This window comes from Primulina huaijiensis, chromosome 9, assembly GCF_012295235.1.
Source record: "Primulina huaijiensis isolate GDHJ02 chromosome 9, ASM1229523v2, whole genome shotgun sequence".
Classification (NCBI taxonomy): domain Eukaryota; kingdom Viridiplantae; phylum Streptophyta; class Magnoliopsida; order Lamiales; family Gesneriaceae; genus Primulina; species Primulina huaijiensis.
Window position 1 is genome coordinate 19,062,135 of NC_133314.1, and position 12,056 is coordinate 19,074,190.

The 12,056-nt window shown below is 34.5% G+C and overlaps 1 protein-coding gene and 1 non-coding gene across 2 annotated transcripts; one reads left to right on the forward strand and one right to left on the reverse strand.

The window, feature by feature from the left end:
- Positions 1-830: 830 nt before the first annotated feature.
- On the reverse strand, positions 831-3,495 carry LOC140984032 (voltage-dependent chloride channel 1, chloroplastic-like). Its single transcript, XM_073451187.1, has 4 exons — positions 2,717-3,495; positions 2,118-2,285; positions 1,436-1,642; positions 831-1,120 (listed from the first exon to the last, which is right to left on the reverse strand). Exons 1-4 carry the CDS (start codon positions 3,401-3,403, stop codon positions 932-934), a joined length of 1,251 nt encoding a protein of 416 aa, XP_073307288.1. The 5' UTR covers positions 3,404-3,495; the 3' UTR covers positions 831-931.
- A 356-nt stretch (positions 3,496-3,851) lies between these two features.
- On the forward strand, positions 3,852-3,923 carry TRNAC-GCA (transfer RNA cysteine (anticodon GCA)). Its single transcript has one exon. It is a non-coding gene; the product is annotated as a tRNA-Cys (tRNA).
- The last annotated feature ends 8,133 nt before the right edge of the window (positions 3,924-12,056 follow it).

Consider the following 12,056-nt stretch of genomic DNA (forward strand, 5'->3'; position numbering starts at 1 on the left):
TCATTTTCCGTAACTTCATTTTTTTGGTCTATTGTATGGAAGTGTTTGGATTTTTTTTAATGAATAGAGTTTATTGTAGCAATCAAAAAGTGTGAGTATTTGTCTGATAGATAATTTTTTATATCACATATGTAACAAAAAATTGTAAAAGATATCATACTGTAATATATTATGATTTCTTCCTTACCCATGAACTCATGCACCACAAGCACACCGGAAAGCTTTCCGGCGGGCCACCGCCGTGAACCTGATCACGGGCAGGAGTTCCAGTACCAGTGTGGCGGGTATGGATGGTTTGGTGGGTGTTCGGGTCAGGTCTTCTTGTTCAAGAACATAGGAGGGGGGAAATGGTCCTAAGTTGATACTCCTGATCAGGAGATTGAAACATAAGGGTACGTATATGAATATATATAGGGGTTGGAAGAAATACAATGATTGGGAAAATTCTGCCGTTTGAGACAAGTTGGAATTTGTCAAACATATACATGTATATATGCTATCTATACATATGTATATGCGTGTATTCATACGAGTGGTTGCTATTCAAGAAATTTTTTATCAATGGATTTTGGGATAAGCATAGGTTCCATGACTGATATATTAGTTGTTAGAGATAGATCATAACGCCTATATGAAATTAATCCCATGTTGAAAAGAAAGGAAAGAGTTGAAAGTTTTTAAGGAGATGTAAACTAAACAAATTATTTTTAATCATTAAAAATTGACTCGATTTCTCTTGACAAAATAACATTTTCTGTTCAAAATAAGTAATTTTTAGGGCGAGATTCACTTTTATGTTCTTGATCTGAATTTATATGGGCTCCGATCTAGCATATGTATATATGTGATAATCTTTCTTTTCATAATGTATACGTTATATGCACAAAAACTAGAAGAAATCCTTGTGAACACACACACACACATCCCTTTTTCAACTGGTTTTTGTGTGTTCCAAAGAGGCAGGCCAACCATTTTCAGCATGAGTTCTCTTTGTTTTGGTCTTTACTTGAGCTTGAATTAAAGCCTCGTTTACCATAGCATCTTCGATGTTTCTCTGAACCATATAGCATAATTCATCAAGTGCAAGCATTGAGAAAGGTTCTTCAATCAGAACTCCCACCTGCACAAAAAAAAAATTTAACTAGTTAAACATTCGGATTTATGGGAATATTAAGGCTGAAGCTTCACAGCTTCAAACAAAATAAGAGAAGCATGGATGGGCGCGACGAAATGCTACTTGTATTTTCATACTCTAGTTTGAGTTCGAATTTTATCAAGATGGCTCAAAGTTTGACAACTACACTGTTTGTGCTTCATTTTGCCTTAGATTAGAGCTCGAGTTTGAATTTCGGTACTGATCAGTCTTTAGGAGGCGTCGAAACTGTCCTAGAAATCCTTACAAGAATATGAAGGGTACAAGGGTAAAAGAAATTACCTCTTCAATGCAGAATAAAGAAGCAGCACTTATAAAAGTTGCAGGCACCACAATCCAATGGCAATCATCCCAAAGTATAATGGGGAGAGTAAAATGCCACAGGACTAGAAATCTTGAAGTTAATTGGGTGTATGACAAGGGAATAGGTATTCCCATTAATTGTTCACACACCCCAATTTCTTCATGAAAACAAGCAAGTTTTGACACCTGAAATAAAATTTGGACATCAACATCAAATTATTAAAAATATATTATATAGTTTTTAAGCTATATATCATGTAATGTATTGACTAAACTTCAAGAAAAAGATAATGCAAGCAGAGTTAATTTGACACTAAGTTACTGTTAAAAACCACTTCTAAAACTACAGGCTAAGGAGAAGTGGACTGATGATAGTTTTATACTTAAATATTGTTAATATAATGGCTCTGAATTCTTTGTCTAAATCGCATGTAAGGCCAATTTAATGAAGTGTAAAGCTGGCTGTGCCTGCAGCTGAGGTTTCAAAACCCCTACTATGATAGTAACGTTTAAAGTATAAAGTATTGTTTGTTAAACGACTCTTACTTAAGTTCCACAGCCGGTACAAAATAGTTTGGACTAAGGTTTAGATGTTTTGAAATCCAGTACGTAGCTCATAGTGTTTGACGATATGTGTTGCAATGTGAGAAATGAATTATACCAAGAGATGGCGCTTTGTGTCCTCCATATCTAGCAGCTGAAGGCTTTGAGAGATAAACTCCAGGATGCAATTGGGATGATGTTCTGAACTGAGAACCACGGCTAGATCATCCACCTCAAGCACATTTTGAAGATCTTTTGCAATATCAGAGTCATATAGAATATGACACTGCATAAATAATTAGTGTATCTTGATGAATATTGATCAAGCATAAATAATTAGTGTATCGTGAATGGTGATCAAGTTCTAGTTTTGAAAACAACCAACAACCCTCTATTTCAAAGTTCAAATCCATCGTATTTGTTTATAGAATCCTCACAGATATTAACGCACAATAGACACCAAAACGAACACGGTAGTTACAGGAAAAAAGCCCCACTGATATGTAATCAATTTCCAAGAAATTAAACAATTTCGTTAATGTCCTCAAGTCTCACTTTTAGTTGGTTTAGTTCTCCAACAACCAGAGTCGACATAGAATCCGGATATCACAATTCACAATATTATATTCAACCTGATTTTTGTGACATAATATTCAAACTGGACAGTGTTAATAACCAATTTACTCAAGTCAAATTCAAATTTCTAGTGATCCAAACCTCGAGAGCAACTGGGAATGCAATTATATACCGCAAAATAGCATCTTTAAGAGCAGCATCACTTGGGCTCTTTACACTAGCAATCACCAGCGTTGCAAAGTCATTAATCCCCGCAATCACCTTAGTCCAAGCCTTCTTCCCTTCCTCAAACCTCGAATACGAAGCCTCGGTCCTAAACACGAGAAGCAAAGCCAAAGCAGGAGCAGTCAACTGATAAGGCAAAGATGAGGCACTCAGAACAGGCAAAAACTCCGGAAGCCAATGCATTGAAACCGCCGTATTATAGCCTACAACAATCGCTGCAACAGACGTGAACACAATCACCGGTGGTATCAATGACAGAATAACGCGTGAACTTAAGCTTGACAAGAAATGCCTCACATGCCTGAAAGAGCTTCTGTGCTGAACCCAGTTTTCGTGGTCGTATAAGTATCTTTTCTGCTTCATGCCTCGCTCTTTTACGGCGTCTGCCCAATCGGGGATCAGTCGTAGAATGGAGAAGAGTGTTGGTTCTTGATCATTTGGATGTGAGCTTGTGTTTTTCGTGGGCTGGCATGAATTGCAGAGTAGTTTGGCCAGTTTGTCGTGATTCTTGGAGGGGAATTGGAGAGGATTGAGGTGGAATTTGATGAGGGTGTTGAGGGTAAGTTGGGAAGAACATGGAGATGGAGGGATTGGGGCTGCCATTGATTAGCTTTTGGAGAATTCAGTGGAATTTGACATTGCATGTAGTGTGTGTTTTTGGTGCGTGAAAGATTGGAGGTTTTAAGCTGAGGAAGACATTTGGATAGGTGGTGGTCGGGGCAATTGGGCGTGTGAACCAGGTTTATTGGGCTAGTTTCAGATAGCGACAATGGGTCACATTACATGGTTTATAGATCTCACACTTCCGATCCTAATGTATTCACGTGATTGAAGTTTAAGACGAGTTCTCGAGTTTAATATCAATTATAATTAAATCGATATATTCCGTATATAAATAACTTAATAGAAGTCAATAAATTAGCTCAGTTGTATGATATTATTATTTTCTCATCGTCATGTTGCCGCATTGTGTTCCGGCCAAGTGTGGAATGAAAAGAATTCAAATCTCTTTACTTTGTTTTAAATAAAAATTTTAAAAAAAAAATGCAAAGGGTCCATAGCTCAGTGGTAGAGCAATTGACTGCAGATCAATAGGTCACCGGTTCGAACCCGGTTGGGCCCTTACTTTTTTTCTTGCTTCTTTTTTGACATTTTAGTCTCCAGAGATGTAGCTACTTTTTAAATATTATATTTTACATATTTTTTAATAAAAAAAATGGAACTATTTGATCTTTACACTAGCCTCTTTAGTACGTCATTTCTATATATTTAGCATAAGATATTACATCAACTTAGGGATGGAAACTTTTCCTACGGGTTTGGGATCTCACGGGGAAAATCCGAAACGGGGATGTAGATTCCCGATTTTTTCGAGTTTGCGTTCTGGTTCGGTAATTTTTTTAAATCACCGATGTAGTTCGAGACGGGTATAAGATTATTATCATCATCCTCGAAATCCCTAAACTCGTCTCGAAAATAATATCAATAATAAAATAATAATATTATTAGTATTAATAATATAATAATATTATTAGTATAGGGATGTCAATCGGGTGGGTTGGATCGGGTTTCGGGTCAACCCGTGAATTTTTTTTTTTCAACCCGAACCCGAAGCAACCCGAAAACCCCCAACCCGAACACGAACCCGTATAACCCGACTCAACCCGTCTAACCCGCGTAACCCGAATTTTATTTATTTATTTTAAATTTTTTTAAAAAAATTAATGAAAAAAATTCAAAAAAATAAAAAATAATAATAATATTTTAATTTAACACATAATAACAAAATTTTCGATTTAAATTTGAAAGTTTAATCGTAGAAAATTAAAAGTATATTTACTAAATCAAATAAAAAAATTGTTAAAAAAATAAAAATATGCAAAATAAATATTAAATTATGAAAATTTATCATATAAATATACAATAAATTTTGTTCAAACATACAATATATAAAAAAATAGGTAATATTTTCAAAAAAAAAAGTTCGCGGGTCAACCCGCGACCCAACCCGAAACCCGCCTAACATGGCACTAACCCGAATCCACCCAACCCGAACCCAACCCGAACCTGATTTTTTTCGTGTTGGGTCGTGTCGGGTTGACGGGCACATTGCACGATGTCACAAGATAGTGTATTGGCGATAGTGCCACAGTCTGTGACGGATAGGTCAAGACACTGGATGTTTGGTTATATCGACGTGGATAGAATCGGAGTTTCTTCTATTACTGTTGGTCGATATAAGAATACCAACGTCTGGAAACCGGGATCCCTAGATTAGGATTGAGTCTAGTCTAAGTCGTGAAGTCACGAGTATGATTGATAATTTGATATTAATTATGTTTCAGATTTTGATATATATATGGTATCTGCTTCATGCTTTATATTAATTATATGATTGCATGTTTCGTTGATTTATACTGGGATTTATTCTCACCGGAGTTATCCGACTGTTGTCGTGTTTGTATGTGTGCATGACAACAGGTGAGACAGGTTCAGGGTCGAGGAGATGAAGAGAGAGATCGTGATTAGAGTGGAGATTACGGAGTTGATCTGAGATAGGGTTGAACACTTGATATTTAGTAGTTGAACCATAGTTTGTAAATGATTGTATATAGTACAAGACTTGTACTTTATTTTTATACTGATATGTATAGTAGAGTGATTCCATTATGTTCCGCATTTGATATTATATTTAAAAAAAAATGTTAGACCCTGTTGATTATAATTGATTAATTAGTCCCAATGAGGATTAAGAACATGATTAGCGTCCAGGTCTCCACACATTTTTTTTCCTTACACTATTAATGGCACTTATTCCTTCATTGGGATCATGACGAGTTCGCAGAATTCTTTCTCTTCAAACAAATTCTCAATCTCCATGAAACCATCAGTTTTCTCATTGACAAAAGGATCACATACTCGTTTGGTGTAATTTCTCCACCTAGTTTTAATGGATTGTAATCTTTCATTGATTTGGTGTTTGTTTAATTTGAAAGATTTGAGTTTGATAAATGTTGTTCATTATCTCTTTGAATAATATACTATTAATTCATTATCATTTTAAGATTTACAATTTCATTAACTGTTAATTATTGATCCAATCCAAATTATTATCATCTAAGATTCTTTTTTTTAATTAAAAAAAAATTAAGATGAAAGTTATTAATATTGGAGTTATATTAAATGTCGTCAATGACATGAGCATCACGTGTCAACCAAGTCTTTCATCTACAAAATCTAAATCTTCCACTCGTCCGTTAGCTCATTTTGTGACACCAAATCCCACAAAATAGTGAAGCTTTACAAATTTTAAAGAAAGTTGGGGTATCAAATAACACTTCATTTAATTTTTTATTATTTTTATTTTTGTATTGACTTCATGAATATGCTATCCAAATCGGGTCTACAGCACCGATGAACCCTCACGATTTTGAAAGTCGAAACATATTTTAAATAGCTAAACGATCCATCAAGGACCAACTGCACCATTTAGGTGAGATTCGACTAGGGTGCTCATTAAATGATTGTGAAACGTCTGCTATTCGTTTTACTTAAAAAGTATCAGAAATTTTTTTTTAAAAAAAACTTCTCGTATATTTCAGCCGAATACATACATGGAAATAAAACATATTTTTGACACCTTTTTCTTAAAATAAAACAACCAACTAATATTTTAAAAATCAAGGACATATTTGAAACATAAAACCAAACCTAAAAAGCAATAATTCGAAAAGTATAGTCTATACTAAAACCTCTCAAAAATCACTCAAAACATAAATAAATAGTCGTAAAATCTTTTAACATAAATCATAAACTAGTGCGAAAAACAAGCGTCGGTCCTCAGGTTATGTGCACCTTCAGTGCAGCAAGGTCAACCATCAAGACCTTCATTAATCATTATTATCATAATCATCTGCATCAATCACACCTAAAGAGTCTAAAAACTCAACACACCATAATCTTGATAACAAGTACTACATATATAGATCACATACAACATTGAAAATACTTGTACTTAAAATATCGTTTTCATGAAGATGCATAAACTTCAAACATGAGCATTTTCGTAAACATTTTCATGATGCATAAACTTTAAACATAAACATTTCCATAAACTTTTCATAAACATTTTCATATTATCATAAACATATTTATATTCATATTATCATCAACTATACGTATTCCTTTTTCCTTTCGTTGAATTCAGATCGTTAATTGTGACTTTCGTATCCGTCTACGTATTAGGCGATGGATCCATCTCGTATTCGTCAACTGAGCCTTGGCCTTACGTATTAACATATCATCGTATTCGTATCAATGGAAATACGATCGTCGGACTCTCACTGGGATCTTCACCCTCACGATATCTCCAACATATCATCGTATTAGTCACAATTACTTCATTTCATTCAACGTTTCAAATTCTCATCACTTAATAAAAATTAAACATCAATATAACGTTTTTCTTTTAAACCAAGCATGCAACATATCTTTTAACGTTATCGTTTCATCGTAAAAATCCATAAACTTTTAAAATAAACGTTTTAACATCATAAAAATCTATAAACGTTAAAAATAAATATTTTAACATATAAAGATCTATAAACGTTAAAAATAAATATTTTAACATATAAAGATCCATAAACATTTTAAAATAAATGTTTTAACATATAAAGATCCAAACATTTAAAAATAAACATTTTAACATATTAAATCATAAAATCCATAAACATAAATATTTTAACATATTAAATCCATAAACGATTAAAATACATATTTTAGCATAAAAAATTCATAAATATTTAAAATAATCATATTAGCATATAAAACAGCATTCAGGACACTGCCACGACGTTTACTAATTTTCGGGTGTAAAATTACCGTTTTACCCCTAGACGTAAAATTTCACGTTTTTGACATTTTCTTAATTCATTGACTCAAACATGTTCCAAATAATTATTTAAGCTTACAAGAATTTTCTCGTATTTTTATTTAGCTTCAATCGAGGACTTTTAAATTAATATTTAAATATAACGTATTAATGCGTTTTAATCCCGAATTAAAACAAACTTTAATATAAAATTCTTATATTTAAAACTTAGACTTTTAATAATTATTTGACCCTTGTGAACTATGTCTCGACCCCCGTGAGCCATTGTCTAGACCCTCATGAGCCATGTTTCGAATTATTTGTTCATTGAAAACCCTAACTTGACCTCTACATGTTAACCTCGAGCCATCTCCATTTTTTTTATCGAGCCACCCCCAGCCGATCCCTGACAGCCCCTCTAGGCACTCTCCTGGACGCTTAGAACCCATTGGACCTGCCCCTAAGCTTAAAACCGAAGCCACACTTTCAGACCAAGCCATGGCCAAGACTCCTCTCATGCTAGGACTCCACGTTTTTGCTACTAAGGCCCCAACCATCGAGCCAAACCTTGGACCGGCCCATAAAGCACCCTCCTAGGACCCTAAGGACCTAACCTAGCCCAGCCGAAACCCCCCTGACCGAGCCATCTCTTCTCTGCGCTCCTTCCCAGCCCTGGTGTTCGAGTCCTAGCGTGGCTAAGACTCTTCCCTTGACCTCTCATGGACCCTAGCTAGTCATGGTCCCAGCCGTGACCCAAGTCAAGCAACATACCCAAAAACCGAGCCCCCATGATCAACCAGCACACGATGGGTTCCAGCTTCTGTTATTCAGGTTGTGTAACGTTTTTGGTGTGTTCTAGGCCCCTATATTTCGTCTAAGACCATCCTTGATCATGTCCTAATCATGGCAGCCCCTTCTAACACATAAAAACATTTTTTTGGAACCAAAAAGCAAGAGTTTAGAACATGTATATGCAATGTTACGAAAATAAAAGGCTGTGTGACTTGTTTTCATGCAAATTCATAAACAATTACATAATATGGTGTGATGATAAGTAAAGGAAGAATATGGCGTGCCTTTGCGTAATTTACGCACGAATATCCGTTGACGATTGAAGAACGACGACGAGGGGGACCTTGGCTTGAAGAACAATGAAGAACTTGATGCTTTTCCCTTCAATTCTCCTTGTGTGTGCGTATGTTTGTGTTGAGAGAATTTTGAAAGTATAGGGAAGTGGGGCGTGGGTTTAATGGGGTTTAGGGTAGGTTTTTAGTTTTAAATATTGCTTAAAATCCTAATCAAATTCTAATTACTAGCTTAGGCCTATTAATCAAGTCAATTAGGCTCATTTAAGACATTAGTGTTTAATTAAAATATTTTGTTTAGAAAAGTTTGTGAATTTATTAGCCGGGTTGCCAATACGTTCGTATTTTTGTTGAAAAACCAACACCGATAAAATTTACGTCTCGGCGTATAAAATCACCTCAAAACTCATTATTTTCAAAAATAAGAAAAAACATCATTCATATTTTAAATAATTAAAAAACAATTATTTAATAAAAACATTTTCTATTTTTCAACCCTCGTTCTCCGTTTCTCGATCGCAACTCGAATAACCTTTAAAAATATATTTTAATGCAACCATGTAGGAAAATATATTTTAAACATGTCAATATGCACACATAATTAATTTATGCAATTAATTGAAATACACAAAGAATTTAAAACAGTTAATTAAAACATATTTCGGGGCGTTACAGGTTGAAACCGAAAACCCAACCGAACTGTAAGTTTTGGTTGATTTTGTTCGATTTAAATTTTCTTTGACAGATATGATTTTAAGATTTGATACTTTCAGTTCCACTACTAAAAAATTTAAATAAGATAATGCATCTTTACATTTTTCTTCAAATAATTGATTGATTGTGTTGCTATAATATCTCTACAAAAGATTTAAATAGATACAACAATCACAACAATACTTATTTATTGTTTTTTTTTAAAATTTGAACGTGGTTGTTATATTTGTTTTGAGTTATATATTTTATTTAATAATAAAATGTTTGATATTTTTAGATATTTTAATGAGGTTTGAGTAATTAGGGTATACACACACACTAGCGACACACGTGTTGCGTGTAGAACGTAACAATAACACTGGATATTAATAAAATCTTGTCGATCTAAGTCAAATTCTTGAGTTTTCATGTATAGATATGCTAGTGAAATGGGTTAAATTTTCTAGAAAAATTAATGAACCAATTATATTAGATATATTTGTTTACAGATAATGTGATAGTTTTTAAATTTTAAATTTTGAAAAATGTAAGGGATGTGGTATTATGAATAAATAATATAATTTTTCCTATGATATTTTATATTTAATCAGAAAGATTACTTTTTAAATTGAATGGACATTTTTGTAAAATTCAATTGATGAGACATGGTTGGACCACTAAGGCTCTCCCTGTCCAGCGGTGGAGGTCGGCCTCCAACTTTTCTACCCAATCTCTTGATTTCTTCTCACACTGCTTCTAGATGTTCGGGGGGAGGTGGGGGTGAAACTTGATTTCGACGGAGGGCCTCTTCCACAGACCTATTAATCAACTGGGTTAGCTGATCCAGACTAAAATTCGCTACACCTCTTCCTTGATCACCTCTAGAACTTGTTCTTCTCCCTCTTCTTCCTCTTTGTCCTCACATGTCTATGTCATTGCTCAGTATTTCCTGTAGACGACGCTGAATGATGTTGATGAAATTGCGAGGGTAGCTGGGAGATCGGATCTCACTTTGGAGGCTCGGATTGGACCTTTGAAATCTAGATATACAAACAAGAACGTAACAATAACACTGGATATTAATAAAATCTTGTCGATCTAAGTCAAATTCTTGAGTTTTCATGTATATATATGCTAGTGAAATGGGTTAAATTTTCTAGAAAAATTAATGAACCAATTATATTAGATATATTTGTTTACAGATAATGTGATAGTTTTTAAAATTTAAAATTTGAAAAATGTAAGGGATGTGGTATTATGAATAAATAATATAATTTTTTCTATGATATTTTATATTTAATGAGAAAGATTACTTTATAAATTGAATGGGCATTTTTGTAAAATTCAATTGGTTAGACATGGTTGGACCACTAAGCTCTCCCTGTCCAGCGGTGGAGGTCGGCCTCCAACTTTTCTGCCCAACCTCTTGATTTCTTCTCACATTGCTTCTAGATGTTCAGGGGGAGGTGGGGGTGAAACTTGATTTCGACAGAGAGCCTCTTCCACAGACCTATTAATCAACTGGGTTAGCTGATCCAGACTAAAATTCGCTACACCTCTTCCTTGATCACCTCTAGAACTAGTTCTTCTTCTTTTTCTTCCTCTTTGTCCTCACATGTCTACGTCATTGCTCAGTATTTCCCTTATACGACGCTGAATGATGTTGATGAAATTACGAGGGTATCTGAGAGATCGGATCTCGCTTTGGAGGTTAGGATTGGACCTTTGAAATCTAGAAATACAAACAAGAACGTTAAAAAGGGGCCAGAAGATTGTTCCGACGTTGCCTCTCAGACGTTCAAATAAGAGAATAAAAAACAGGGAGAATATTGTGTGTGTTTAGAATGAGTGAATGAATAAACAATGAACGAAACATGTTATTCATAGGAGAAGAGTCCTTATGCGACTGATATTATTTGTCCGAGAAAAGACAATAGTTAAGGGAAAATTCCAAATTCATGTGGTGGATGAAATTGATTCACCCATCCACATCATTGTCCTTTCGATTGTTCGTATATGGTGGTCACCGGTGCTTACGGTGCCTGGATTTCTGCTCCAGGAAGTCACGGTTAAGAATTCTAACATAGTATCATTTGAATTCCTCAACATTGCTGCAAGGCTTCCCTCATTGCAAGAAAAGATTTGGAAAATACTGTGTGATGTTGTGATGAAGGAAAAATATGTTTAACTTGCAGGTAATTTATTTCAGGAATATCAATTTGAACCCTCTATTGATGGTAATTGATTTTGTTGAACTTGTAATCTCAACTCTCTTTTTCGTTTGTTCAGAAGCAAAATTTGCATTTACCTTGCAATCTCAGCTCTCCTTTTCGCTTGTTCTGCGGTCTCAGACAGTTCTCTAAACCCTAAACCCTGATGGGCCCTGACCATTAAGACGTTCTTCCAAGATTCTCTGAATATTGGGTCCGAATTCATCTGGGCTATTGAGAATGAGCCGAGAATATCCCCTAGGGTATCACTTATCGACAATAAGTTGGTTTTTAAATATTTTTCAGTTTTTGTTGATGAAAAGATTTCTCATCTGAAATTCACGCTATCTTTTTAAGTTATGTATACTATTCCAAGTTATATCTGCATTACGTGAGTG

Coding starts and splice junctions, on each gene's coding strand:
- LOC140984032 (XM_073451187.1), bottom strand. CDS start 3,403: ATGGCAGCCCCAATCCCTCCATCTCCATGTTCTTCCCAACTTACCCTC. Junction 2,286..2,716: donor CATTCCCAGTTGCTCTCGAG/GTTTGGATCACT, acceptor TTATTTATGCAG/TGTCATATTCTATATGACTC. Junction 1,643..2,117: donor ACACAAAGCGCCATCTCTTG/GTATAATTCATT, acceptor ATTTTATTTCAG/GTGTCAAAACTTGCTTGTTT.